Source organism: Ceratosolen solmsi, unplaced genomic scaffold (assembly GCF_000503995.2).
Source record: "Ceratosolen solmsi marchali unplaced genomic scaffold, CerSol_1.0 scaffold1, whole genome shotgun sequence".
NCBI classification, from domain to species: Eukaryota; Metazoa; Arthropoda; class Insecta; order Hymenoptera; family Agaonidae; genus Ceratosolen; species Ceratosolen solmsi.
The window spans coordinates 13,404,440-13,428,348 of record NW_011948415.1 but is presented as its reverse complement, the minus strand read 5'-3'; the positions used below and the strand labels follow the sequence as shown (position 1 = coordinate 13,428,348).

Below are 23,909 nucleotides of genomic sequence, written 5' to 3'. Positions count from 1 at the left end.
TATTATTATATAAGCAAAATGATTTTAGTTCGATAATAAAAAAAAAAAATTTTTAAATGGAATACAGTTTATATCATGATCGTAAAAAAACACATTGAATATCATTAAATTAAAACTGTATTAAATATTTTTACGATCCTTATACCAATTTCATTATAAACTACGTTTACTTTTTTTTTTTTTTTTACAAATTGCAAGCTTTATGTTACAATAAAAAATTATTGTTTTGGTTATTACCAACCAATTTTATTATTATATGCATAAGCATAAATGTTTTTCAAAGATACAATTTTAATTTTCTTATGCGTGCCTACTTGTATAAGAACATATCTGCGATTGTATGAGATTAATTTTTTTTATATTATGACGACAATTGTCTTCGTTTTTCCATATATCGATTACTAGAAGTAATACTAGCAAAAAATCGATTTTAATCACGAACTGGTCGTATCCGCGAATCACCGTGCAAATGGGGAGAGGGGACCACGATCGTAAATCACCGAATCATCGGAGATTTAACGCAAGCGTTACATCCCCCCTCCTCACCAATCCGTATACTAACTCTTACGCACTCCGTTCCTACCCGTTGTTGTAAATATGTAAATATGCTCTTTCGAACATAGCTGTATCATTTTATTTCCTCGTTCAAACCTTGACAAACCTTGACACTCGTGATACTTTGCTATCATGATAAGTGATGCGAACAAGCATTTGAATCCTTTAGATACACTTGTATGTGTATAATAAATTTGATGTTTTAATAAATAAGTTTTAATGGTATGCTCGACTTTGAGTATTTGTTGGTAAAATTACCGATTTGGTATGTTAATTTTTGAAACTTAGAGCGGTGAAGAAGTAAGTGAATGTGAAAAATATTCTTAATAAGCTGCTCATATCAATGATATTTAAGCTATAAGAATAAAATCGCAAATCGATTTACCTTGCGGTTTTATTTTTTTAAGACTATTTTCAGGAACATGGCGGCGATCACAAGATTTAAGATTTAAATGAAATTTTGAATGACACGTTGTATTATATTATTTTGTATTCATTATAGTCTTCTAAATTACGAATTTTGTATATTACGAAGAAAAATATATTTCGGGTGTGCAGATAAGATTAAATTTGTTTAAGAATATGTTCTAAAATAAGAGTAAGCGGTATGTATTTCTTCTGTTCATCCGTAAAAACAGTTGAAAAGGGTGAATGATCCCATAAAACTTGTATTTTTATGTATTTACTTATTTAGTTTGAACGTTTATTATGCGCGTGATTTTGAAATATTTATAAGATAATTGAATTTGTAATAATGGCACCCAATAATTTATATTATTTAAAATAAAATTATAATATATACAATTTACATATTATGTAATTATTATTTGCTTTAATATAGTAAATATATGACAGAATATTTTTTGTTATTTCAGTAAACAAGCAAAATGGAGATGAAATCGGTAGTGCCGGTAATTCGGTCGAAAATATCCCTGAGAAAGGTGAAGTTGAGGCTACGAAGGAGGGTGAAAAAGAAAAAAACAATGTTATTACTAACAGCACAGATGAAAACGAAGAGGAAAATGATAAAGATAAGGACAAGGAAGTTGCTAACGAACAGGAAGTAGTGTTTATTCAAGATATGGGTTTTAATGTCAAAATCGTTAGTCCAGGAGCTGAACCTTTCGACATTCAAGTTTCAAGTATGGAACTTGTTCAGGTTAATATTAACATTCATTATCGTATAATTTTTCGATCAAACCTTTTCCACAATCAATTAATTAATAACTAAACAAAAGAACATCATTGTAATTGCAAATAAGGGAGTACAACTCGGTAGAACTCAGCCGTTAATTTATTTAGATATTTAATTGTTGCATTACTTTTATTGAGCTTATTAATAATAAGTATTTTTCAATTTCTTTGGATGTGGGAGGGGGTGGGGGAGGGGGAGGGGGGGAGAGGAGGAGGAAACATAATGAGCGATAAGACCAAAGTAACCATTGCCTGGCATTACGTTTAGGAAATACATCAACTATTGATGGATCGCGAGGACACGTGCCATCGCACTTGCTTCTCACTGCAGCTCGACGGCAATACACTGGACAACTTTGCCGAATTAAAGAACATCGAGGGCTTGAAGGAGGGTTCGATAATTAAGGTCGTCGAAGAACCTTACACGATGCGCGAGGCGCGCATACACGTGAGACACGTACGCGATCTCCTGAAATCCATCGATCCAGCCGACGCTTACAACGGCTTCGAGTGCAGTAGTCTGTCATTTTTAAACGTCGTCACTCACGGCGACATCCTCGAGAAGAAGAAGTCAAGAGCTGACTCGGTCGACTGCACGCCACCGGATTATATTATACCCGGTGGTAAAGACAGACCACTGATGCCCTTGCAGCCACAAGTCAAGGAGCAGAAGTATCCACCGTGTTTGAAGGTATAATATCCCATGCGATATTGGCAGCTTAAACCTTGTAGATCCGATGCTTTTGCAAACTTGTGATGCTTTTAAACGAACTCGATTGAGCTTTTCATTAAAATCGTAATAATCACTCGTTGCCGTTCGTCTCACCAAGGGTATCCCACGGATGATAACGATTAACGTAGCATAAGAACGGCATAAATTTTTTAACTAAATTTGAATTAAAACGTTGCAAAAATAGTGTAATTAGCAAAGTGTAAAAGCCGCTAAAAATCTTTTATGAAGGTTCTGACGACGTCAGGCTGGAATCCACCACCAGGTTACCGGAAGCTTCACGGCGATCTAATGTATCTGCACGTGGTGACGCTAGAGGAGAAGCAATACTACTTGACGGCCTGCGCTCGTGGCTTTTTCGTTAATCAGTCGAGCAAAGAAGTGTTCAATCCGAAACCAGCGACGCCCAGTCATCTCTGCCATAGTCTTATCGAACTCTTAAACCAGCTAAGTCCGTCGTTCAAACGTGGCTTTGCCTCGATGCAACGACGTCGTACTCAGCGGCATCCCTTCGAGAGAGTGGCCACGCCTTATCAGCTTTACGCCTGGTGCGCACCTCAGATCGAGCACACCATCGACGCCATACGAGCCGAAGACAGTGAGTTTCGATTCATGTTCTTCGTGTCTTACGAAATAGCCTTAAAAAATTTCTTGCAATGTTGTATTAAGCCTTGGGTAATTGAATTGAGTGCCACCAATACTATCGATACACCAAGTGTTTAGTAAATATCATTGATACGTAGAAAATAATTGAGATTTATCTTATCGAGGCAGGAGAACTTTGCTTTTCATTGGAAAATACGCATTCGGTTGGTGTCATTGGTGCTTAATGTTAAACATCAATTTATCTAATTGGACACGCATAGTCAAAAAGTGAAATATTAATCAATAGCTACTGCTTTATCAGAGATATTTATCATGATTTTTGAATCGTCAATTCATTATGGATTTATAAAATTAATATTTCATAAATGGCTCAAAAAAAAAAAAATTCTTAACAACAAATAGCTACGCGTAAATTATATAAGCATACAATTTATGATTTATTTATTCTTTCACTACAGGATTCTAAAAAAATATTTATAACTTATCTTTTTTCGACTTTTTTCTTCTTCATCTTCGTTTTTTTTTTTACCACATTTTTAAGGAGTAATTTATTTACAATAGGATTGAGTTTAATAATTTCATTTAATAACTGTCATTAATAGCGTTCACCTCGAAACTTGGCTACGAAGAACATATACCCGGACAGACAAGAGATTGGAACGAGGAATTACAGACGACGAGAGAATTACCTCGTAAACATCTTCCAGAAAGACTACTGCGAGAACGAGCAATTTTTAAGGTAATTATTAAAGTTATTGCCGTTACGCTTGTGTGTGTGTACGTAATATGTGCAGTGCATTATGTATGTATATGCGTGTGTGTATGTATATGCAGGTGCACAGCGATTTTGTAGCAGCCGCGACGAGAGGTGCAGTCGCTGTGATCGATGGCAATGTCATGGCCATTAATCCGGGCGAGGAGCCGAAGATGCAAATGTTTATTTGGAACAATATTTTTTTTTCGCTTGGCTTCGACGTGCGCGAGCATTATAAAGAATTGGGGGGAGATGCCGCTGCTTTTGTCGCACCCCGTAACGATCTCCAGGGTGTCAAAGTATACGCAACGGTCGATCTTCCTGGGCTTTACACACTTGGAACTGTTGTTATAGATTATAGGTAAGCTTTGACGATCCACCCCAATAGTTGGATAATAAATATTAATAATTTGTAGAAATTTATTTAAAATTTACGTAAAAGAAACGCACGATCTATCGTAACTGCTATTATTATTATTATTATTATTATTATTATTATTATTATTATTTTATATTCTTTTGCAATACAAAGTCTTTCAACAATTGTGTAATTTTAGTATTTTAAAGCGAGCACAATGTTATATTAAGCTGTGTCTCGTAATAAAATTTGGAGGTATAATTTATCAAAGAATAAATCATTTAGAAATTGGTCATTTTTGTATTTCGTGGTAATTTCGTATAAATTGCGCTTAATGTGCTCGTCAAAGTTAAAAGATCATTTACGAATTCTCACATAAATTTCACAAATTCAACGCATTCTCTATTATCGTCTGGGATAAAAAAAATTATCACGGAAATACATAGTAGATTATTAAAATAAAAAACATGCTAATTTTGCAAATTAATTAACGTATCAATTATTTTTATTACAGAGGATATCGTGTTACGGCACAATCTATTATTCCAGGAATTTTAGAACGCGAGCAAGAGCAATCTGTGGTCTATGGTTCTATTGATTTTGGAAAAACGGTCTTGACTCATCCCAAATATCTCGAATTTGTAAATAAATTTTTAATCTAATGAATATACTTAACAAAAAAAAAAAAAAAAAAAAAAAAAAAAAAAAAAAAAAAAACAAACAAACAAAAAACGAAATGTAGAGTATTTTTATTAATGAACTTATTTTTATTGAATTTAGTTGAATAAAGCTGGGTTTCAACTAAAAATTCTTCCACACAAAGTTATTAATGCCGCAGATGAGGAAGTGGAGCTTTGTAGTAGTGTCGAATGCAAAGGAATTATTGGCAATGACTCTCGTTACTATGTTTTGGATTTACTAAGAACGTTTCCTCCAGACGTTAATTTCTTAAAATGTAATTATAAAAACAATATTTCACATAAATTACAAGTCTCGTTTAATTTCACATACGAAAGAAAATTGTAATAAAAAAATGTCCAAAGTATGGAAGCAAAAAAGTGTAAGAGCCGTTAAAGGCTATTGAGTTTATAGTCAGAGGCTGATTTATATATAATATAAATTGGTTGTATCTTATGGTTTATATATAATTAAATAATAGACGAGTAATTTAGAATTTGGGGCATTTTTTAACGATAATCGCATAAGATAAGAGACAAGTGCCTTTAAATAAATGTAATATAGATTTGAGGACAATTGGAGTTTAAAGAAGTTTAGGGTTATACTAGAAAATATCACGGATTCAAGTTCTATTTCTTTTTATTGGATATTCTTGGCGTAGATTTTTAGGAACTTTCGGTGGTTGTTCGATACGGTGGAAAACACTTAAGAGGTGCAAATATATATGATGCTCTATTAAATGGAAAATTACGCTTAAATGAGTACGCAAATGGAGAAACGATTGAATTCTATTGAAGAAATTTTAAATATGTCGATTAAAAGATCACCTTTGCACCAAATCTTAAATATTTTTAAGATAAAAAAATATTCGAACACCAAATTTATATATTTGTTATATACAAAGTTATATACAAATATTGAAATCTCTCTAAGATTATTCAATAAAACTTTGTACCTAAATTAGTTTAATAATTATGAAAGTTGCATAATTGTTAATTATGTTGATGCATTGCGCAGTATGCATAATTTGGAATTTGTATAAAATTTGTATGATTATTTTTTAATTTTTAAAAATTAAAGACAACATGCATTGATAATTTAGCTGATAAAGTTGTTTAGTAGAAAAAGTAAAACTTACGCTATACTAGGTGGTTATACACGTTTAATGTGAACGAGAAAATGAATATTATTTTTTACTCTATTTTAGTAGAAGGTGTTGAATTAAGTAAGGAAGCTCGAGCTTTGGGCTTTCCAATTGAGCATAAGCACAAATTAGCTTGCCTACGTCAAGAATTAATCGATTCATTTGTGGAAACAAGATACATTCAGTTTATTAAACACGCCGCTGTACATTTGAAACAATTTACGTCAGCCAAACGAACGCAAAAGGAAAAAGAAATTTCTGCTAAAGTAAGGATAAGCAAAAATTATGAATTTTCAATGGTTTAAATAATGTTGATGATGATATGTATTCAATTTTTTAATAGGAAGAGAAAAAAGAAGATCAAAATTACATGGCTATCGATAGTAATAAAGAAACTTCTAATCAATCATCGATTGAAGCCGATGAGGCAAAAAAAATTGTTGAAACTATTACCGATTCTATTACTAGTGGCGAAAAACAAGATTGTAAGTGCCTCTGTTGTATTATTTTTCTATACATATATATATATATATATATATATATATATATATAATTACACGTTTTATTATCTAATACGTAGTGGAAGAAAGTACAAAAGAAATAGTAAGAAAGGCAGCAGCGGCAGTTGGAAGCTTACGCGAGACAGAATTCGATGTAAAATTCAATCCAGACGTTTTTTCACCGGGTGTGCGTCATCCGGATCCTGATGGACCGCTTTTAAAGAAGCAAAGGCAACTTGTCAAAGATGCTGCAGACTTTTTATTAACTACTCAACTGCCTACTTTTGTAAGTAGTATATTTATGTCGTAAATATACGTGTTCTTTGTGAAATTTGTTAAAAACAAATCTTATTAAGCATAAAATTAAGTCTAATAATATTTTCGTGACGATGAAAGTGCCTCGAATATTTTGGCAGTTTTCTTAAAGTATAAAGCACATAGTATTTTATTAGATATTGAATGACATATGGCCTATACGACATTGCACACCATTGGCATTATTAAAATCTTAAAATCGCGTTCGAACGTTTCATTCTAGATTCGCGAATGCTTGGATCATACTCCAGCTGCTATGGATGGCAATACTTTAATAGAAGCCTTACACGGACGAGGAATTAATGTTCGATACCTTGGTAAATTGGCATCAATGTTAGCTGCAGTCAGTCAATTACAGTATCTACATCGAATAGCCGTTTCCGAATTGATTCTGAGATCTGCTAAACATATTTTTATTTCATACATGCAGGTAAGGCAATGAAAAAAATGTGTACAAATATTTTGAAGAAAAGAAAATGTATTAACAACGAGTTTTCAGGGGGCTGAATTAATGAGCTTATCCGCTGCAATCAGTCACTTTTTGAATTGTTTTCTGTCATCCACTCAACTTATGCATCCGCAACAAAATCTTGAAGAATTACAGAGCAAAACGGCGAAACGACGCAATAAGAGGAAAGGCAGGAGCAATGGGCCTCAACAATCTGAAGTTGAATGGGCCTCACTGACGTCGAAGTCACTTTGGCAGCAGATCAAAGTAGATTTAAAGAATTACTATGATTGGGAAGTTCCTACGCCTGAATCTCTCGATGTTACGATCGAACATTTTCATTTACAAAAGATTTCATTGTTGAGGGCATTTTGTATTAAGGCTGGTATTCAAATACTATTGCGAGAGTATAATTTTGAGAATAAGAATCGTGCGACATTCTTCGAAGAGGATATATTAAATATCTTTCCAGTTGTTAAGCACATTAATCCAAGGGTACGTTTTTTTTTTTTTTTTGGCTTTATTATTTTATTTTTTATTTTTTTTTCTTATCGAAGAATTGTTGTAATTTGTTTTGGTAAACAGAAGCGATTAATAATAAATTGTCTAAACAGTGTAAATTGAAATCTAATATATCTAATTTGTGGGATGTTTTCAAACGATTATATATTAACAGGCAAGCGATGCTTACAATTTTTATACAACTGGACAAACGAAGATACAGCAAGGATACTTAAAGGATGGTTATGAAGTTATTAACGAAGCTCTTAATTTGTTAAACAATGTTTATGGGGCTATGCACCCTGAAATAGCCCAATGTCTTCGAATGCTGGCAAGATTAAATTATATTATGGGAGATCACGTGGAAGCTCTTGCAACTCAACAAAAAGCTGCTCTCATGTCCGAACGAGTTAACGGCATCGATCATCCTTACACAATTATCGAATACGTAAGAATTTTATAGTTAGTTAAAACATTGTATTTTTATTGTCCACTAGAGCATTTAATTCACGAAATCCTTGAAATTAGTATATAATATTGAAAGTATAGCTAAGATCGAAAATCATAAGGCAAGCATTTTCATTTCAGATTCATTTGGCTTTATATTCGTTTGCTAATGGTCAAGTGTCAGTATCATTAAGACTCTTGTACAGAGCAAGATATCTCGCATTACTCGTATGTGGCGAAGATCATCCAGAAGTAGCATTGCTCGACGTAAGTATTCTTTGAAAATATATTAAAGTAGACGCGCTCGATCATTTCTCCGTGATTTCAATAGCAGATGCATCTAGATAGATTGGTTGGTGTGCATAAAAATAAAAGTTCACGTTCTATGTTTGAATTATTAACGTTAACGAAATGCTAAACTTTAGAAAAATTGACGTTTCTTTTTCAGTTTATTTAACTGTAAATATATATATATATATATATATATATATATATTTTTTTTTTTTTTTTTTTTTTTTTTTTTTTTTAATTAAATTAAATTAAATTAAATTAAATTATTCGTCCAATCGAATACAATTGAATGCAATATCGAATAATTGCAGTAATAAAGAATTTTTTCGGTACCGATTTGCAAATAATTTTAAATGCGAGATAACGATGATTGCACAAGCTCGTCAAGTGCTATTATATCCAAGGATTTATTTACTTCTTATTAAAAAGTACTTTGTTCTTCTTGTTTTCGCTCTTCATACGTGGCAAAGATAATTTTTCCTTTGCTTCCTTCGAGCATTATGACTAATATTAAGCAATTTTCCACTTCCAGAGCAATATCTCGCTAATCTTGCACGCGGTCGGCGAGTACGAGCTCTCGCTACGCTTCCTGGAGCACGCGCTGGCCTTGAATCTGCGTTATCACGGCTCGCGTTCCTTGAAGGTCGCCGTATCGTATCACCTTGTGGCGCGCACCCAATCGTGCATGGGCGACTTCCGCGCTGCCCTCAACAACGAGAAAGAAACCTACGCCATCTACAAGCAGCAGCTCGGCGAGGATCACGAGAAGACGCGCGAGAGCAGCGACTGTCTGCGCCACCTCACCCAGCAGGCCGTCGTCCTTCAGAAGAAAATGAACGAGATTTATACGGGCAAGACGGGCGTCAGCTTGCCCCCGATACAGATTCAGCCGCCGAGCATGGGCTCCGTCCTCGACATGCTCAACGTCATTAACGGCATTCTATTCGTGCAAATCAGTCAGCAAGACATCGAGAATTTCAAGGCGGAGATCGCAAAGCGCCAACCCACGACATCGAGTAAAGGTAACGGCCTCCTCAACGGCATCGATGACTTATCCGACAATAAATCAATAAAGGAGTCGAGCGACAACGTGACGACCTTCATCGAGCCAGCCGAGGCATTTATCAAGGAGCTAACCAACGAGCAGATAATCGATCTCAAGGACTCGATCAAGGAATTAGCTAAGGGCCCGATCAAGGAATTGACAAAGGAGCAGCAGATCGTGGTCGCCGAAAGCTGAGCTGCCTATCGCCGTACTACGCGCGCCCGACTTCATTCTCATTGCACTCCTCCTCGATAAATAACGTACAATCCTAGTCTTTTTAATGTAGGAAGCTTATTACGTGGCTTTACAAGGTTGTTTTTTTTTTTTTTTTTTTTTTTTTTTTTTTTTTTTTTTTAAATTTTTAATTTTACACTTCTTGATCGCTGTATAGTTATTAGAGTATTAATGTTAATTTTCTCCTTTTATTGCAATATTTTTTAATTTATGGAGAGCGAAAAGTTATAATGAAATAATAATCGATATCATTCTACTACTTGGTTTCCGATAGCTTATAACTCGATTTGTGACTTTGCATATATTGTAGAACAAAGGTGTTCGATTTTAATAACAGTTGTTATTTAATGTTTAATAACAAACGGGGAGGGGGGGGGGGAGAAAAAAAATAATAAATAATAAAACAAGCAAACAAATTATTACCTTGAGACGCTCAATTGCAGAAAGGAGAATGATAGACTAACCATTGAAAGCAGAAATCTAAAGATGATGCCGATTCTATGTATTACTGCCGATTTAGTACATAAAATCCAAAATTTTGTTATCAAGAAATATTGATAGATTTACAAGTGCCACGTTGCAAAAAGAATAATGTAGACGAATGGATTTCGAGATAGTACGAACATTAAAATTACGATTAAGCGATTAAGTTCTTTTTCATACTGGCTAGAAATTTCTTTATGCGCAATATTCCAATATTTATACTGAATAAGCTACGAGCTGTAAAATTATAATTGTTCCAATTTATTAAACTAATTATGCCAAATTAAATTATCATCCGATTAATTTTTTGATTACTTGTTTTTTTTTTTTCTTCTTTTTTTTTCCTTTGTTCCATTCAATAAACTTAACGAATTTCTTCGTATACGATTAGAATATGATTTTATTCAATAAATTTCATACAGTAAAGTTATTGATCGGAAAATTGTTGAAATGGAATATTTATATGTTTTCCTTGAAATAATCTTCAGCTACGCGAATGTTATTAAGTCATTGTAAATTAAATTATAACCAATGAAATGTTTCAAATTAAAAATTCATAAATGCTTATGAGCAAAAGAGTGATTTGAAAAAGAAATTACGAATCGGAATATCATATTTATTCTGAAATTTTTACTTACAATTTTCTAGCCAGGTACTTCAAAAACAAACAAACAAACTAACAAACAAACAAACAAACAAACAAAAAAATAATAATAATAAAAAAAAAGTAATAAAAAAAGATAATAATAAATATAAAATATAAAATATAAAATAAAATAAATAAAAGTAAAATAAAGAGACTGTTAGAAAGTTATTGATTTATTCAATAGTGTGTATACTTGTCGATATTTTTACAACCTCGTGTGTTTTTATGGTAAAATGTTACAAATTCTTGTACCGAAACTTCATGAAATTGCACTATTACTCGCGAATATATAATTGCATGTAAATGGGTTTTTTCTTATTAAGGCCGAACAAAGAAAAAATATGTGATTTTTATATATATAGTTATATTTGAATTTAAATGGCAGCGAATAGAGTTGTTATTAAAAATTTTATTAATCTTTCTCTGCACATTTTTTAATGTTTGTAATTATGAATATTATTTCTGTATTGCGTGCTGAATGCAATTTAATTTACAAATAAATTAACAAATTATTTGATTTAACCGAAAAATTTTACTAATATTATAACATATTACATAACAAAGACCGCACGTGGGTGCAATGGAGCCTCTCGTCCATTTAATAAGAGGAAATGAAAATTTCTTTTTGCAAAAAGTAATGGAAAGCATATTAATAGCGAATGTAGATTTGGAATATTATATTCATGCATTCATATAATAATTATCTTGTAATTAATTTCTTATGTAATTTGACATATAATTTTCAACACAATAACGCTTAATAGTTAAGTTTTTCACTTTGTAATTTCAACGATTATTTAAACGTTTCTACTTATAAAATGAGAATTTTCGTTTTCGTAACGTACTTCTAAACAATTAATCAATCTATTCAATTATCATTATAAAACTTTTCATAAAAGATCGATTGCAATAAATAAGCGTTAAGCTTAATTTGTTTGTATTTCCAAGTAAAGCTGCAATTTCATTGCGTAATATTAATATAAAATTTCATACGATATTGATATAAAAAGTATACACCAAAAGTGCTTCCTTCATTTTTAATTTATTTTATATACGTGGAAGGAAATTTTCAACAGTTTTTGATTCTTGAGAGTCGTTTCATTTATTTTTTTTTTTTTCTTCAATTTTTATTAATGAAAGAAGAGCAATAAAATTTTTGCAATTTTATATACATTGTTGACTGACACGACTTTTTTAATAACGTAATCCTACATTTAAATGAAATTATACAATAATAAATAATATAGTTAGTTCGATAAAACAGTTTAAAAATGAAACCAAATAACGCGAAATGTCAAATGCGAAATTTATATTACAGTAGCGTTAAAATAGAAATAAGAATTGTATTGTAGGTAAATATAGAGTCGATAAGATTATTGTTACCAAAATGTTGATTGCTTTCTTTTCGTTTTTTTTTTTATGCACGCTATTTTAAAAATACCATAGATACGAATTGAAGCTTCGAATAAATTTCATATATAATCGAAACCATAATAAATAATTTTTCAAACGTAATTGCTGTGAACATACATAGTAACAAATTTAATCTGTCGATCAGAAATTGTTAAATTGAATAAAATAGCTTAATTATTCGTTAAAGCTGCATTAATTGAATAAGATCAAAAATTCAATACGAATTGAATTTACTAATTGAGTGTAGTTTAAATTATGTCAATTATTCGTTGCGTTTTAATGCTCTTTATTAATTTTTATAGTTATCAGAATGAGAGTTGTTTGATAATAATTGTGACGATGTTAATTAGTAAGAAGTGTCAGTTTAAGTTACGTTAATTATGGCGTATTACCATCAGTCATCGCTTTTTTCTTTCTATGTTTGTTATGTCAAACATTGTATTGTACTTGTTAGTGAAATTGTACCATACAAAAGATATTAGCCAATAAGGATTACTTATAATGAAGTTAAATGCCTAATTTACGTATATCATCTGTTATGTAATTTGGTAAAAAAAAATCACAGTAAATAAAACATTTTGTATATGAAATTTAATAATATTAATCTAATTACAACTTTTTCATAACGAATTAGTGCATGGAAATTCGTACATTTATGTACTATCTTTTCCTCTTTCTTTTATTTGGTTTACTTGAATTTTGTTTTTGCCAAAAATCTCGAATTTTTAGCTTATTTATTATATATTGGCGGAGAGTTTCTAAACTTACTTTACCACCGCAACCGCTTTCGTAAATCATACAAATTTTAAATATTTTGGTATCATCATTTTTTTCATTACTTTCACTCGTTTCACTATTTTCTCCTACAACCAGGGTACAAATCAATAACGGTTCGGCTGATTTTGTACCGTCATCTTCGTTCGGAGGCGTTGGACCCGATCGATTGAATTGTGCGCTTTCCATTTCATTATTGAATTCTGAATTTTCTATACAGGACTTTTTTAAAGCTTCCTGACGCTTAATCATGCGCCGTTTCCTTCTAGCGTGAGTCCACGTATCATAATGCCCTTTCAATTTACAAGCCCAGCACGGATAATCAGCACTAAATTCTATTTCTTTTATTTTTATCTGTAATACATACATTACATTTTACATTTTACATTTTACATTTTACTATTTAAAAGTCAAGTATAACATAAAAGGTTCATTATTTCTGTAATCGAGATATGATAATACATTGATAACAAAATCAAGATGTTTAAATATTAAATTACTAAGGTATAATTTTTCATTTGCTATTTCATCTATCAAAAATGAACTTTAAATTAGAAAAAACTTAATTACTAAACTTCATTTTAATTATATAAGGCATACAAACGTTCAATTCAGTCATCCATTTTTTTAAATTAGAAACAATCTCATCCATACAGCTTAAATTTTCTTTAGGCGGAAAAATTATTTCCATCGATTGATCTTTCTTCGATTTTAATACTTCTGTTCTTGTCCTTATAACTGGTGCGGTAGTTAAATCTACATCGCTTTTTGCAGCAAACGACCAAGCTATGCCCCATCTGTAATTAAAATTAATTACTTTAAAGTACATTGAATTAGCTGTAAATTGTATAATATAAAAATTTACATATTCATTATTGTTCCAAATTTTTATCTACATTATTGTTTACATTTAAAATTTGCTTTAAAGATTGTTAACGCAACGTTATATTATTTTGAAAGAAGTTTTAAATTACGAATACAGGTGCATCCATATGGATCTTTGTAAGCGACTAGCGTAGGAAAAAATAAATAATACATTGTTTTGTTTCACCACCTAAACCTTTACATCTACTTTTCACTACTTTAATTTCACAAACATATTAGAAAATAATTCTTTTATTACAACATACCTCTTAGTATAACCTTGACAAAATTCTGTCCATGTTACATTAAATATTTCATTTTTTGCTAATTCACCTTTTATAAAACTTAAGCTACTTTTTTGTCCAAACATTGTTGTGTAGATTTTTACTCTATTTTTAAATTCGACACTTTCTTTAACTAAACGTAAAATAAATTCTTTCTCTCCACCATTAACTTCCAATTCGGTTTCAATACCGGTTGGAGCATTCCTAGGAGGCTGTAGTTTTGATATTTTCCTTATGTTTTTATCAGTTTCAAAAAATGGTGGATTACACATTACGAATGAAATATCATGTTCTTGTAAAACGTCTTTTAAAATCGAGTCTTTCTTTACTAAGACAACTAGAATGAAGTAAGGAGGCATTTATTATACGATATCAATAGCAATTTGTTCGCATTTAACGCCAATATAGAAATGAAGAATAATTGAAAAATTATTCTTAATAGAAAATAAGATACCTTTTACTAAATCTTGTAAATGATTAATTTGACTATTTTTTATTGCCGATCTCACAGTTTCGCTATCTATATCTGTACAAGTCATTTTACTTCTAAAGATTCTAGCTATTAACAATGGATATATGCAAATTGCACCGGTTCCTAAAACATTTAATTGATTAAAATTATAACTTGTTGGCGAACGGCAAGAATGAATTTTTAAACAAATACCTATATCTATCCCATGAACCAATGATAAATCAATAATGCCACTGTGCTTTAAAAGATCCTCGATCCATAATATATAATTCAATCTTAATGGTAGTGCAGGTACTAAGTTATTTAAAGGAATTTCAACGTCCAAATTGAAATCATGTTTCAATAAAGTTTTTGTCAGAACTCTCAGTGTCTCCTCGTTCTTAAAATTTAGCTTAACTTTTCCTGCAATGTCCTAAACGTTAAAAACATTACGATTGAGAACATTATCAATTATTAATTATATATTTTTATTATAATTAGCATTGATTATCATAGATAACGAAATAGTTATATTAAGTCTGGGCTTACGGTAATGACAACTTTACGAAATTCTGGATATAAAATAGCAAGTTGCTTGAAATTCGGTTCTTCCTTATATTTGTTTCTTTTGTGCATAAATTTTCTCAAAGACATTGCGATTGGTAATATCGTAATAAGCCGTTGTTTATAACCTATAAATTCCCTTACGTATATTAATTCTCTTTTCAATCGATTAATTTCGTATACACTTTTTTCTTTCTTTCATTTTGCATAAATGTACAACATTAGTCATTCTACTATTTTCAATTAACTCGCCCTTGCGAATATTCCTAATTGCGAGTCCGATATTCAAAAACTGGCGCACTAGCAAACTCGCTAGATAAATAGACTCCCAAACAAACATTTACGATCTAACGTTTTAACGAAGACGACACACGCAACAGTGCACATTACAATCTTACTTGATCGCGCAGCTGCTGTCACGCGCGCACACATCCATGCAAATCACAGCTATCGAACTTTCAAATAAGCCAACCGAAATTTCTTCCGGTCCTCGTCGAACGCCGCACCCAGCAGGTGAACATCCTCGCCGCATCTCCGACTGCCCGGGCTTACCTATCCCCTACCTATCCTCCCTCCCTCCCTCCTTCCCTCCCCGAGGCCAATTTACACGCACGCACGGCTCTCGGCCTGCAATTCGCCCTTATTATTAGCGCTGATTACGAAAGTAAACGGAAACAAATTTCAGCGACGAGTTATAATGGGTGGAAGAAGCGATCGGTCGTAGGCAGATACGCCGAGTCCCAGATGCCGCGTAACCAGAAGCGAATGCTTGTTGACGTTTAAAAAGCCGCGGGCTTTCCTATTTGCCAATTTCGACCTTACATTTATTTATATGGTGCGATCTCTCGACTCCAGCCGCGGAGCCAGACTCGGCCGAGCTCGCTGTAATTACCTTAGGAGCGATGTGAAAAGTGTCAACCACCGTGAGAAGACGTAAAGGAGCCAACACCTGTTGCTTGGCCGTTAATTATCTCCGCATAAAACCATGGCTTATCTTTTGAAGAATCTGACGCACAGCATTTGGCACGCATTTCACGCGTTGCAACACGATGTGTCAGGGATTGTTGCTAAATCGAAGCTAAAAGTGAGCCGTTTAAACATTATTCCGCAGAAAATTTTTAAATCGCCAAATAACTCGAAGCTCCATCGGATATTCGACCGCGTGAACTCACCTCTTTAATCCCCTTGCTCGCCTCGACTTTCACTTTTTCCTAATAATTTTTTTTCCTCACCTTACACCATTTCTAATTATTATTTATATGCAATAGTTCATACGCTCGTATACCGACACAAGCGATGCACGTGTGTGCGCGCATGCACGTATAGGCGCATGACCATGCATACGAGGGAGGCAGAAAGGGAGAAAAGTTATGTAAAATTTTAAGCACGATTCATGCATAATCGATAATTTCAAAAACTTTTTATTTTATATATATAGCATGTGAAACTTGGTCACTGCTATCGCTAGATTGTTGATATAAAAAAAAATTAATGACAAAAAAATATTTCTCTCTCTCTCTCTCTCTCTCTCTCTCTCTCTCTCTCTCTCTCTCTCTCTCTCTCTCTCTCTGTGTGTACGTGCATGTCTACTTACCTATTTCTCTTATATATTTTATTGTTGATATTTGTTCATTAGGTTTTGACAGCAAATATTGGAACTTTAATGGATCTTTATAGCGTTGAAAAGGGTTTGGAGCATTATCGAAGCACACAGACACTCACCTTCGAACAATATATATATTATTTACAAAAGGAGGTAAATATGTTCATGACAATTTCAAAAATCATCTTGCAAATTACTTGAATTAAATGCTCTATTATAGGTTTTCTCATCGTTGACCGATGCAACTTCGATTCAAACTTGTAGAACCTTAGAAGAGGGCATAGATGAAATTTGTTGGCTTGTTTGTCGAAAAATTTATTTAGACAGGCCTCACCCAATTTTCAAAGACAACAGCGTCTATCAATTATTCAGAATATTTTGCCTTCTCGCCGAAATGGAGTCTGATATTATGGATGCGTCTTATCTTGTACTCACTATCTTTTTATATTTATATTTGGCATGACTTTTAATACAAATTAATATAATTCTTCTTCATTTTTTTTATCTCTTTTAGGTAACAATGCACAGCGACGAAGTGGCTCAAGTCGCCTCTCAATTAGTGACATCTTTAGGTCTCTGTTGGGATGCTACAGATTTTTCAGCTTTGTCCGCAGCAATTGGAACTTTCCGGTACTAATATAAACGACAAATGTATAAGCATTTTGCGAAAGAGCACACAAATGCAGACAAATGCAATAGAGCATTACATATACAGCAGAACATATAAAGAAAAATTCTGCTCTGCAAAGTGTAAATTATTATGTAAATTAAGATATAATACCGAAGCATTAGTTATCATTAAAAATATTACCAGGTTTTATCCCCACACATTTAATTAAAAAGTAAACTCAATAATTATTGCAAAGATTACAATAGATTTACATTTAGTTTTCAATGTATTTTAATAATTAGAATATATTGAACTCGCTTTAATTCTATTTTCTAATAGACAGTTAATTTCTTTGCCAAATTTCTTTCTTAGCTTAAACATAAGTTCAAATTAATTTATTCCCTATTTGTCTAGATTTCCAACATTTTTGGCAGTTCTCGAATCAAAGTATAGCGGAGGAGGATCTTTAGACATCGATGGCCTCACAGAAGCAATCGATGATTTGTATCAAACGTATGTTGAAGATGTCATAAAGAAAGTATGCATTTTTCAATGCAATATTAATTTAAATGTCAAATATTCACAAAGTCGAAGGATTTAATTAATTTTTCTAAATTATTATAGGGTTATTTAATGAAGAAAGGCTACCTTCTACCGACTCTTCGATACTTCTGGTTTGTCCTACGACCTGGGGAATTAACTTATTATAAAGATTCGCAGCAAAAAGAGGCCTCGGGTATAATAATTCTAGATACTAATAGCTGGGCGGATGCTGTAAGCAATGGGGGAAAACCAGATAGACGCTTCATTATAAGTACGCCAGAACACAGGTGCATCGAGCTAGTCGCCGAAGATCATAGAGGCAGATTGCAATGGTTGTCGGCATTACAAATTGCTGTTCAACATTCAGGAGAAAAACTTAGCTACCAGAGAAGTCTTGCTAACCAAAGAAGATCGACGCGTCAGGTTTGCATTCGAATTTTGCAAATAGAAATCTATAAAATATATCTTCAAATTATATAATAACGCTGACCTTTTCAATCATTTTTAGGCTAGCAAACAGGAAAAGGAAGAAACGAGATTGGAATTGCAACTTGAGCGACAAGCAAGAATAGCTGCCGAGATTCAAGCTAGAAAATTAGAAGCAATTTCAAAGGAAGAATGTGCTAAAGTTCAGGAGCTTGAAGATGTTAAGCAGAAGCTGGAAATACTTTTGCAAGAAGAGAAACAAGCTCTCAGAGATGAAGAAATAGGTAAGAGTAATTGTAAAAGTGAATTTCATAAGAAATAATGTTGAGCTTGTTTTACTTTGAAGTTTTGTGATTCGAGATTGATAATTATTCATTTAAATTCATCATAAATTATACGTTTTACGCCTTGTTAAGAAAGCTTATATTAAACTGGTCTTATGGTAAATTGCTTCTTAATCTTAAAAGAAAGAAAATTGTTTTTACAAATAAAATTTTTCGAAATATGTCTTTAAATTAAAAAGTATCTGCGTTATAAATAATTTCTTAAAATGCTTAAAAAGATATGTGTGAAAAGCAAATTCACTCCTTTTCAGTAAGAAGTCTTCAAGCTCGTGTTTTGCGGGAAGAGTGGGAAAGGAGAGAGAATATGGAAAGGCTGCAGCAAGAGCAGCAGGAGCTTTTAGAATTGGAAAAACTTAAAAGAATGGAATTTGAATTGAAACAGCAAAAGAACGAAAGACAATTACAAGGTATGAAATTTGAATCTTATTAATTGTTAGTTTTAATTAATTATTAGAATTAGAATAGCGGAGCAAAATTCCAATCGATATTATTTTGAATTTAACCTTCTTTTTGCACTTCTATATCCTCTGTGAATGAAAGTAATTACGGGAGTGAAATAAGCCTGTGAGATTTTTAATATTAAAATTATTCTTTTTAACCATTAATATTAATATTTTTAAAAAAATTATTCACTTTAAATTTTACATAAATATAATAATAACATGTGAAAATATCGATTTAAACATAAACGCACATGTGATGTCCTGAATCAATCGTTATTGTATTTTTAGATGCTGAAATGAGACTTCAACAATTAGAAGCGGAAAAACAAAACTTAGATGCAGAATTGCAAGTAGCTCGTGAGAAAGTTAAGCGAACAGAAGAGGCACAAATTCTTCTAGAAACACAGCTAGTTACGACCAGACCACGAAGCGGAGAAAGAATAAGAAGAACGCAGAGTTTTATACCTACAACGAAAGAAAGATCGCTAGTTATTGATGACAGAGTATCGTTACAGAAAGATTGTTAAGATTTTATATGCCTATGTATGGTTTAAGTCATTTTTAAGTGACAAATCTTTGTATTATTAATATGAAAAGTCTGAACCTAGTTCTTATATTCTAAAATTGCTTGTAAAAATATTAAAAGAAAAATTTTAAGACTACCTGGTTGCCAGTTAAATATAAGATAAAAGAAATTAAGGGTACATATACTTCAGGGTAAAATTTTACAAAGTAAGTTCCTGAAAAATATCTTGCCCTATCGTTAGATTTTTCAAACGTCCCTAAGTATTTGTTATTATTGGCAGTATTTTCAATTTATTCTAATGTTCTTAAAGCTTTTTATAAGATCAAAAGAAAAATATAATAGTTTTTATAAATTAAAAATGTATTTTTATTACTGTTACATATGTATACTAATATTACATTGTTAAATACAATTTCAAAGTTATATGAAAGGAAAAATGTATATACCATATAAAAGTATATACATATATATTTTTTAATGAATTTATCAAATTCTATAATGAATTCATCATAATGTATTCATACGTAATTATGAAAATGATAATGTACTATATATTATAATATTTATTAAATATGAACATATTATATTATTTAAAATAAAAATAGCAGTTACGAAAAAGTGTTTTTCATTAACTACAATTAGTGTTTTTATTATTGATTAACTTATCAAGTGTTTTATAACTAATAAAGATATGGTTGACTGAACATTGAAATAATTTTATTTGTAACAATTCATTACTAAATAATTGTACTATGAATATTTCAATTATATTACTCATTTTTCAATCCTACAATGGTTTTATAAATATTATAGTTAATATATACTGATGACTACTTTAATCGGCTTAGTAAAGTCATGGCGATAAAAATATTGATCAAACACATATATAAGATGGTGCCAAGTGTTTTATAACAATTTTACAGTTGTATTGTTGTATATTCTACGGTAACATTTAATTTCAAAATGCCATCGAAGAATAAGAAAGGTAAAAATTCTAAACTTACTCGTATGAGCGAAGAGGAGCGAGCGAGATACTTACAACATCGAGCCGACATAGAATTAGAGGCAAAGCGACGAAAACAACAATTGATATTAATTTATACAAAAGTATGTATATAGCAAAACATAATGTGCTTATAAATACGTATATATAAAAATATTTGTACAAAGTATTATATTAAAACAAAAAAAGAAAAAAAAAAAAGAAAAAAAAAGTAGATGAAAAAAAAACCGTTCAATTGTAAATGTTTCAAATAGTAGAAAAATTATAGAAATTGTAAATATTAAGAGACTAATTGTTGATTTTGTTTTAGAATAAATTAAAACACGAAGAAGCTTTTACTCGCATAAACACATCAAAGCTTAATGAGCAATGGCGAATGATATTACGTCAAATGAAATGTACGATTCAAAAAGATAATATTGAATATTTACAACAAAATTTTGGAGAAATATTGAATACAAAAGAGACTTTTATACAGATATTATTCAAGGAACTACTAATAATAGATCGCGATCACAAACTATTTCAAGAAGCTCATATGACAATTATTGATAATATTTTAGGTCATTATAATAATTATTTTAGCCTTTATTATTAAGAAAACTAATATTAATTATTTAATTTCTCAAAATATATATATATATATATATGCATCCACGGGATAATATTAAACTTCATAGATATAACGAATACATACAATTTTGAAGAATATATACAAAAAATATTAATATTTAATATTGTGTTTACATTCATTTAACAGATTTATTATTATCAAAAAAATTAATTACTTTATATTAACATTAATACATTACATTCTGATACAAATAATAAATGATGAGGGTATAATAAAAATGTATAATTATCGGAGAATATTTGTTATTTTCTTTATAAAAAGTAAATTGTCAATAGGCATTAATATTCAATTTACTTTTATAGAAAATGGAAAAGAGAGAATAAGTCACTTTTATCATAATTATGAAGATCGCGTAAAAAAAATTCAAACAGAAGATATAGATGACCTAGAATGTACAAAAATTAATTTAAAAGAATTTCTAATGCATTTGAAAACCATAGCATTTGCCAAAAAGAAATGCGCAGAAGAAGAAATAACAGAGATAAGGACAAAACACGCAATTAACATTCATACTGTTTTATATGATGTAAGTTTTAATTATTTGACTAATATTGAATATTAGCAAAATGGAAATTTTTTTTGTTCTCGTAGAAAAATGAATCGATATTAAAATTAAAACGTCAAGTACATCCTATATTAGAAACCTTATGGCAACAATTAAATGAAATTATAACAAATTACGAACAATCAACAGACAATAAAAGAAAGCAATACGAATATTTAAAAGGACAGGATGATATTCATCAAATTGAGGCCGTACGGTTTCCTAAAATATATGCAACACTGAAAGAAAACATCGAAATGTTAAGTAAAAATTTTGTTTCATTAACCGAGAAAAGAGAAGAAACTATCGAAGATTTAAAAATGAAGTCTGAATTGCTTAATAAACGAGTATGTAAGCTAAAAAAAGAAATTAAAGTAGCTCAAACTATAGATGCAATGAACTTAAAACGATTGAGTGTTATAAGCAATGAAGTTATAAAAGTAAGTTAATTTAAATAAATTATAATTTATTAATTTTATTACGGAAAACAAACAACGCTAATTTTTCCTTTCGAATAAATAGGCAAATCTTAAATATAGTACGACTATAATTCCTTGTGCTTCAAACTTTCTAAACTTTATTAAAAAACACGTCAAAATGTTAATTAATTTTGTTTAATAATCATAGGATCTACAAAGAATTTTGGATAAAAGTGTAGAGCTTGAAAAAATTTCAAAATTATGTTCAGATGTCGAACTAGATTCCATAAGTGTAAAGAAATTTTCATTTAAAAGTTTTGAAGATACAGATAAAGTGATAAAATGTGAAAATAAAGCGTTTGGCCATTTGAAAAAAATCGAAGGCTTCCGTGATCATTTAGGTAGTATTAAAGAAGAAAATATTTTAATAAAGGAAGAGTATAGTAAGCTTCTTGAAGAAAATAACCGACTGAAGCATTATTTGCGAACTTATATAGTCACTGTATCAAAAATGCCAACAATTTGTTCAATAACACAGATCTGAAATCATAATAATGGAGTATTTTCGTAAATTATAATATTTAATACTTTTTCAATTGATAATAGTTATTCGCAGTCAAATTTATATATCAGATGAATAGAAAAGATTAACGTAAATAAACAAGTAGGAGCATTTATCTAAACTGGTATTTATTAAACATTATTTGTAATTTGTGATTAAATATAGTGTCATTATTTCATTAAAGTACAAATACAATTTATTATTTCATTTCAATTAAAAAATAGTCGGCACATATTTTTTATCCAATACACACGGAGGCACGCACGCACGCACGCATACACATATAACTAGATTAATATGTTTAATCTTTTACGTTTACATTCATATGAACTCACTGTAAAGTAGAAACTAATGTATTAAAAAATTTCATAATTTTAAATAAAAGTAATGTCGTAATGTTTACATTTCATTTCGTATTTTCTTTTATAATTGTACTATTTAATGATTGCTATAACTTATGATAATGACAAATTACTATATATTTTTTTACAAAATTAAAATGGAAATAAACAAATTAGTACATTCATCAGTATTAATTAGGAGCACAATTAAACAGATTGTGCATTTATGTATAATTAAAAATTTTTTTTGAGCCCAAAATACATTGAAATTATTTTACAACAAATACATGATCTTAGGTAATATCAATTATTAACAAAGGTACTACAAGTTTGTTAAACCAAGCTATACAATACACAGTATATAATGAAATAAAAAATTCCATAACAGAGTTTTTTATATAAATAAATGTGCTAATATAAAAATAATATACAATATCTAAAAAGTATATATATATGTATATATATTATATATAATTTTCTTAATATTTATATATACACACATACATACATACATACATGCACACACACACACACACACACACACACACACACACACACACACACACATATATATATATATATATATATATCTATATATATATATATATATATTAAGAAAAATATTAAAATAA

General features: G+C 30.7%; 4 protein-coding genes across 4 annotated transcripts in view; 3 read left to right on the top strand and 1 right to left on the bottom strand.

Annotated features, from left to right (window-relative positions):
• clu (clustered mitochondria protein homolog) overlaps nucleotides 1-10,167 on the top strand; it is a 20,977-nt gene extending 10,810 nt beyond the window's left edge. Inside the window, exons 2-16 of the mRNA XM_011508108.1 lie at nucleotides 1,431-1,714; nucleotides 2,018-2,440; nucleotides 2,711-3,077; nucleotides 3,688-3,824; nucleotides 3,920-4,200; nucleotides 4,712-4,838; nucleotides 4,978-5,152; nucleotides 6,083-6,318; nucleotides 6,363-6,504; nucleotides 6,600-6,805; nucleotides 7,058-7,264; nucleotides 7,334-7,777; nucleotides 7,959-8,231; nucleotides 8,372-8,497; nucleotides 9,054-10,167. Coding sequence (XP_011506410.1) covers nucleotides 1,431-1,714; nucleotides 2,018-2,440; nucleotides 2,711-3,077; nucleotides 3,688-3,824; nucleotides 3,920-4,200; nucleotides 4,712-4,838; nucleotides 4,978-5,152; nucleotides 6,083-6,318; nucleotides 6,363-6,504; nucleotides 6,600-6,805; nucleotides 7,058-7,264; nucleotides 7,334-7,777; nucleotides 7,959-8,231; nucleotides 8,372-8,497; nucleotides 9,054-9,761 — 4,136 coding nt within the window. The 3' untranslated portion in view covers nucleotides 9,762-10,167. The remainder of the gene's footprint in view (nucleotides 1-1,430; nucleotides 1,715-2,017; nucleotides 2,441-2,710; nucleotides 3,078-3,687; nucleotides 3,825-3,919; nucleotides 4,201-4,711; nucleotides 4,839-4,977; nucleotides 5,153-6,082; nucleotides 6,319-6,362; nucleotides 6,505-6,599; nucleotides 6,806-7,057; nucleotides 7,265-7,333; nucleotides 7,778-7,958; nucleotides 8,232-8,371; nucleotides 8,498-9,053) is intronic.
• A 2,223-nt stretch (nucleotides 10,168-12,390) lies between these two features.
• Nucleotides 12,391-15,377, bottom strand: LOC105368924 (methyltransferase-like protein 16 homolog). Its single transcript, XM_011508107.1, has 6 exons — nucleotides 15,265-15,377; nucleotides 14,929-15,148; nucleotides 14,719-14,859; nucleotides 14,247-14,601; nucleotides 13,721-13,913; nucleotides 12,391-13,470 (listed from the first exon to the last, which is right to left on the bottom strand). The coding sequence occupies exons 1-6, from the start codon at nucleotides 15,367-15,369 to the stop codon at nucleotides 13,003-13,005; spliced, it is 1,482 nt and encodes a 493-aa protein (XP_011506409.1). The 5' UTR covers nucleotides 15,370-15,377; the 3' UTR covers nucleotides 12,391-13,002.
• A 533-nt stretch (nucleotides 15,378-15,910) lies between these two features.
• On the top strand, nucleotides 15,911-19,849 carry LOC105368923 (switch-associated protein 70-like). The gene is made up of 9 exons (XM_011508106.1): nucleotides 15,911-16,363; nucleotides 16,916-17,035; nucleotides 17,103-17,309; nucleotides 17,397-17,512; nucleotides 17,907-18,030; nucleotides 18,117-18,458; nucleotides 18,544-18,745; nucleotides 19,057-19,212; nucleotides 19,537-19,849. Exons 1-9 carry the CDS (start codon nucleotides 16,265-16,267, stop codon nucleotides 19,773-19,775), a joined length of 1,605 nt encoding a protein of 534 aa, XP_011506408.1. The 5' UTR covers nucleotides 15,911-16,264; the 3' UTR covers nucleotides 19,776-19,849.
• A 778-nt stretch (nucleotides 19,850-20,627) lies between these two features.
• LOC105368921 (coiled-coil domain-containing protein 65) lies at nucleotides 20,628-22,982 on the top strand. Its single transcript, XM_011508105.1, has 5 exons — nucleotides 20,628-20,881; nucleotides 21,088-21,340; nucleotides 21,714-21,937; nucleotides 22,003-22,395; nucleotides 22,583-22,982. Exons 1-5 carry the CDS (start codon nucleotides 20,738-20,740, stop codon nucleotides 22,916-22,918), a joined length of 1,350 nt encoding a protein of 449 aa, XP_011506407.1. The 5' UTR covers nucleotides 20,628-20,737; the 3' UTR covers nucleotides 22,919-22,982.
• Nucleotides 22,983-23,909: the final 927 nt, after the last annotated feature.

What these genes read in the sequence shown, in the direction of transcription:
- LOC105368924 (XM_011508107.1), bottom strand. Translation starts at nt 15,369, where the DNA reads ATGTCTTTGAGAAAATTTATGCACAAAAGAAACAAATATAAGGAAGAA. An exon ending in TTTACAAGATTTAGTAAAAG is followed by an intron (nt 14,602 to 14,718) that starts GTATCTTATTTT and finishes ACTTCATTCTAG; the next exon opens with TTGTCTTAGTAAAGAAAGAC. An exon ending in TGTCAAGGTTATACTAAGAG is followed by an intron (nt 13,914 to 14,246) that starts GTATGTTGTAAT and finishes TTTTAATTACAG; the next exon opens with ATGGGGCATAGCTTGGTCGT.
- LOC105368923 (XM_011508106.1), top strand. Translation starts at nt 16,265, where the DNA reads ATGGCTTATCTTTTGAAGAATCTGACGCACAGCATTTGGCACGCATTT. An exon ending in TATATTATTTACAAAAGGAG is followed by an intron (nt 17,036 to 17,102) that starts GTAAATATGTTC and finishes GCTCTATTATAG; the next exon opens with GTTTTCTCATCGTTGACCGA. An exon ending in TTATGGATGCGTCTTATCTT is followed by an intron (nt 17,310 to 17,396) that starts GTACTCACTATC and finishes TATCTCTTTTAG; the next exon opens with GTAACAATGCACAGCGACGA.
- LOC105368921 (XM_011508105.1), top strand. Translation starts at nt 20,738, where the DNA reads ATGCCATCGAAGAATAAGAAAGGTAAAAATTCTAAACTTACTCGTATG. An exon ending in TGATATTAATTTATACAAAA is followed by an intron (nt 20,882 to 21,087) that starts GTATGTATATAG and finishes ATTTTGTTTTAG; the next exon opens with AATAAATTAAAACACGAAGA. An exon ending in TTCATACTGTTTTATATGAT is followed by an intron (nt 21,938 to 22,002) that starts GTAAGTTTTAAT and finishes TTGTTCTCGTAG; the next exon opens with AAAAATGAATCGATATTAAA.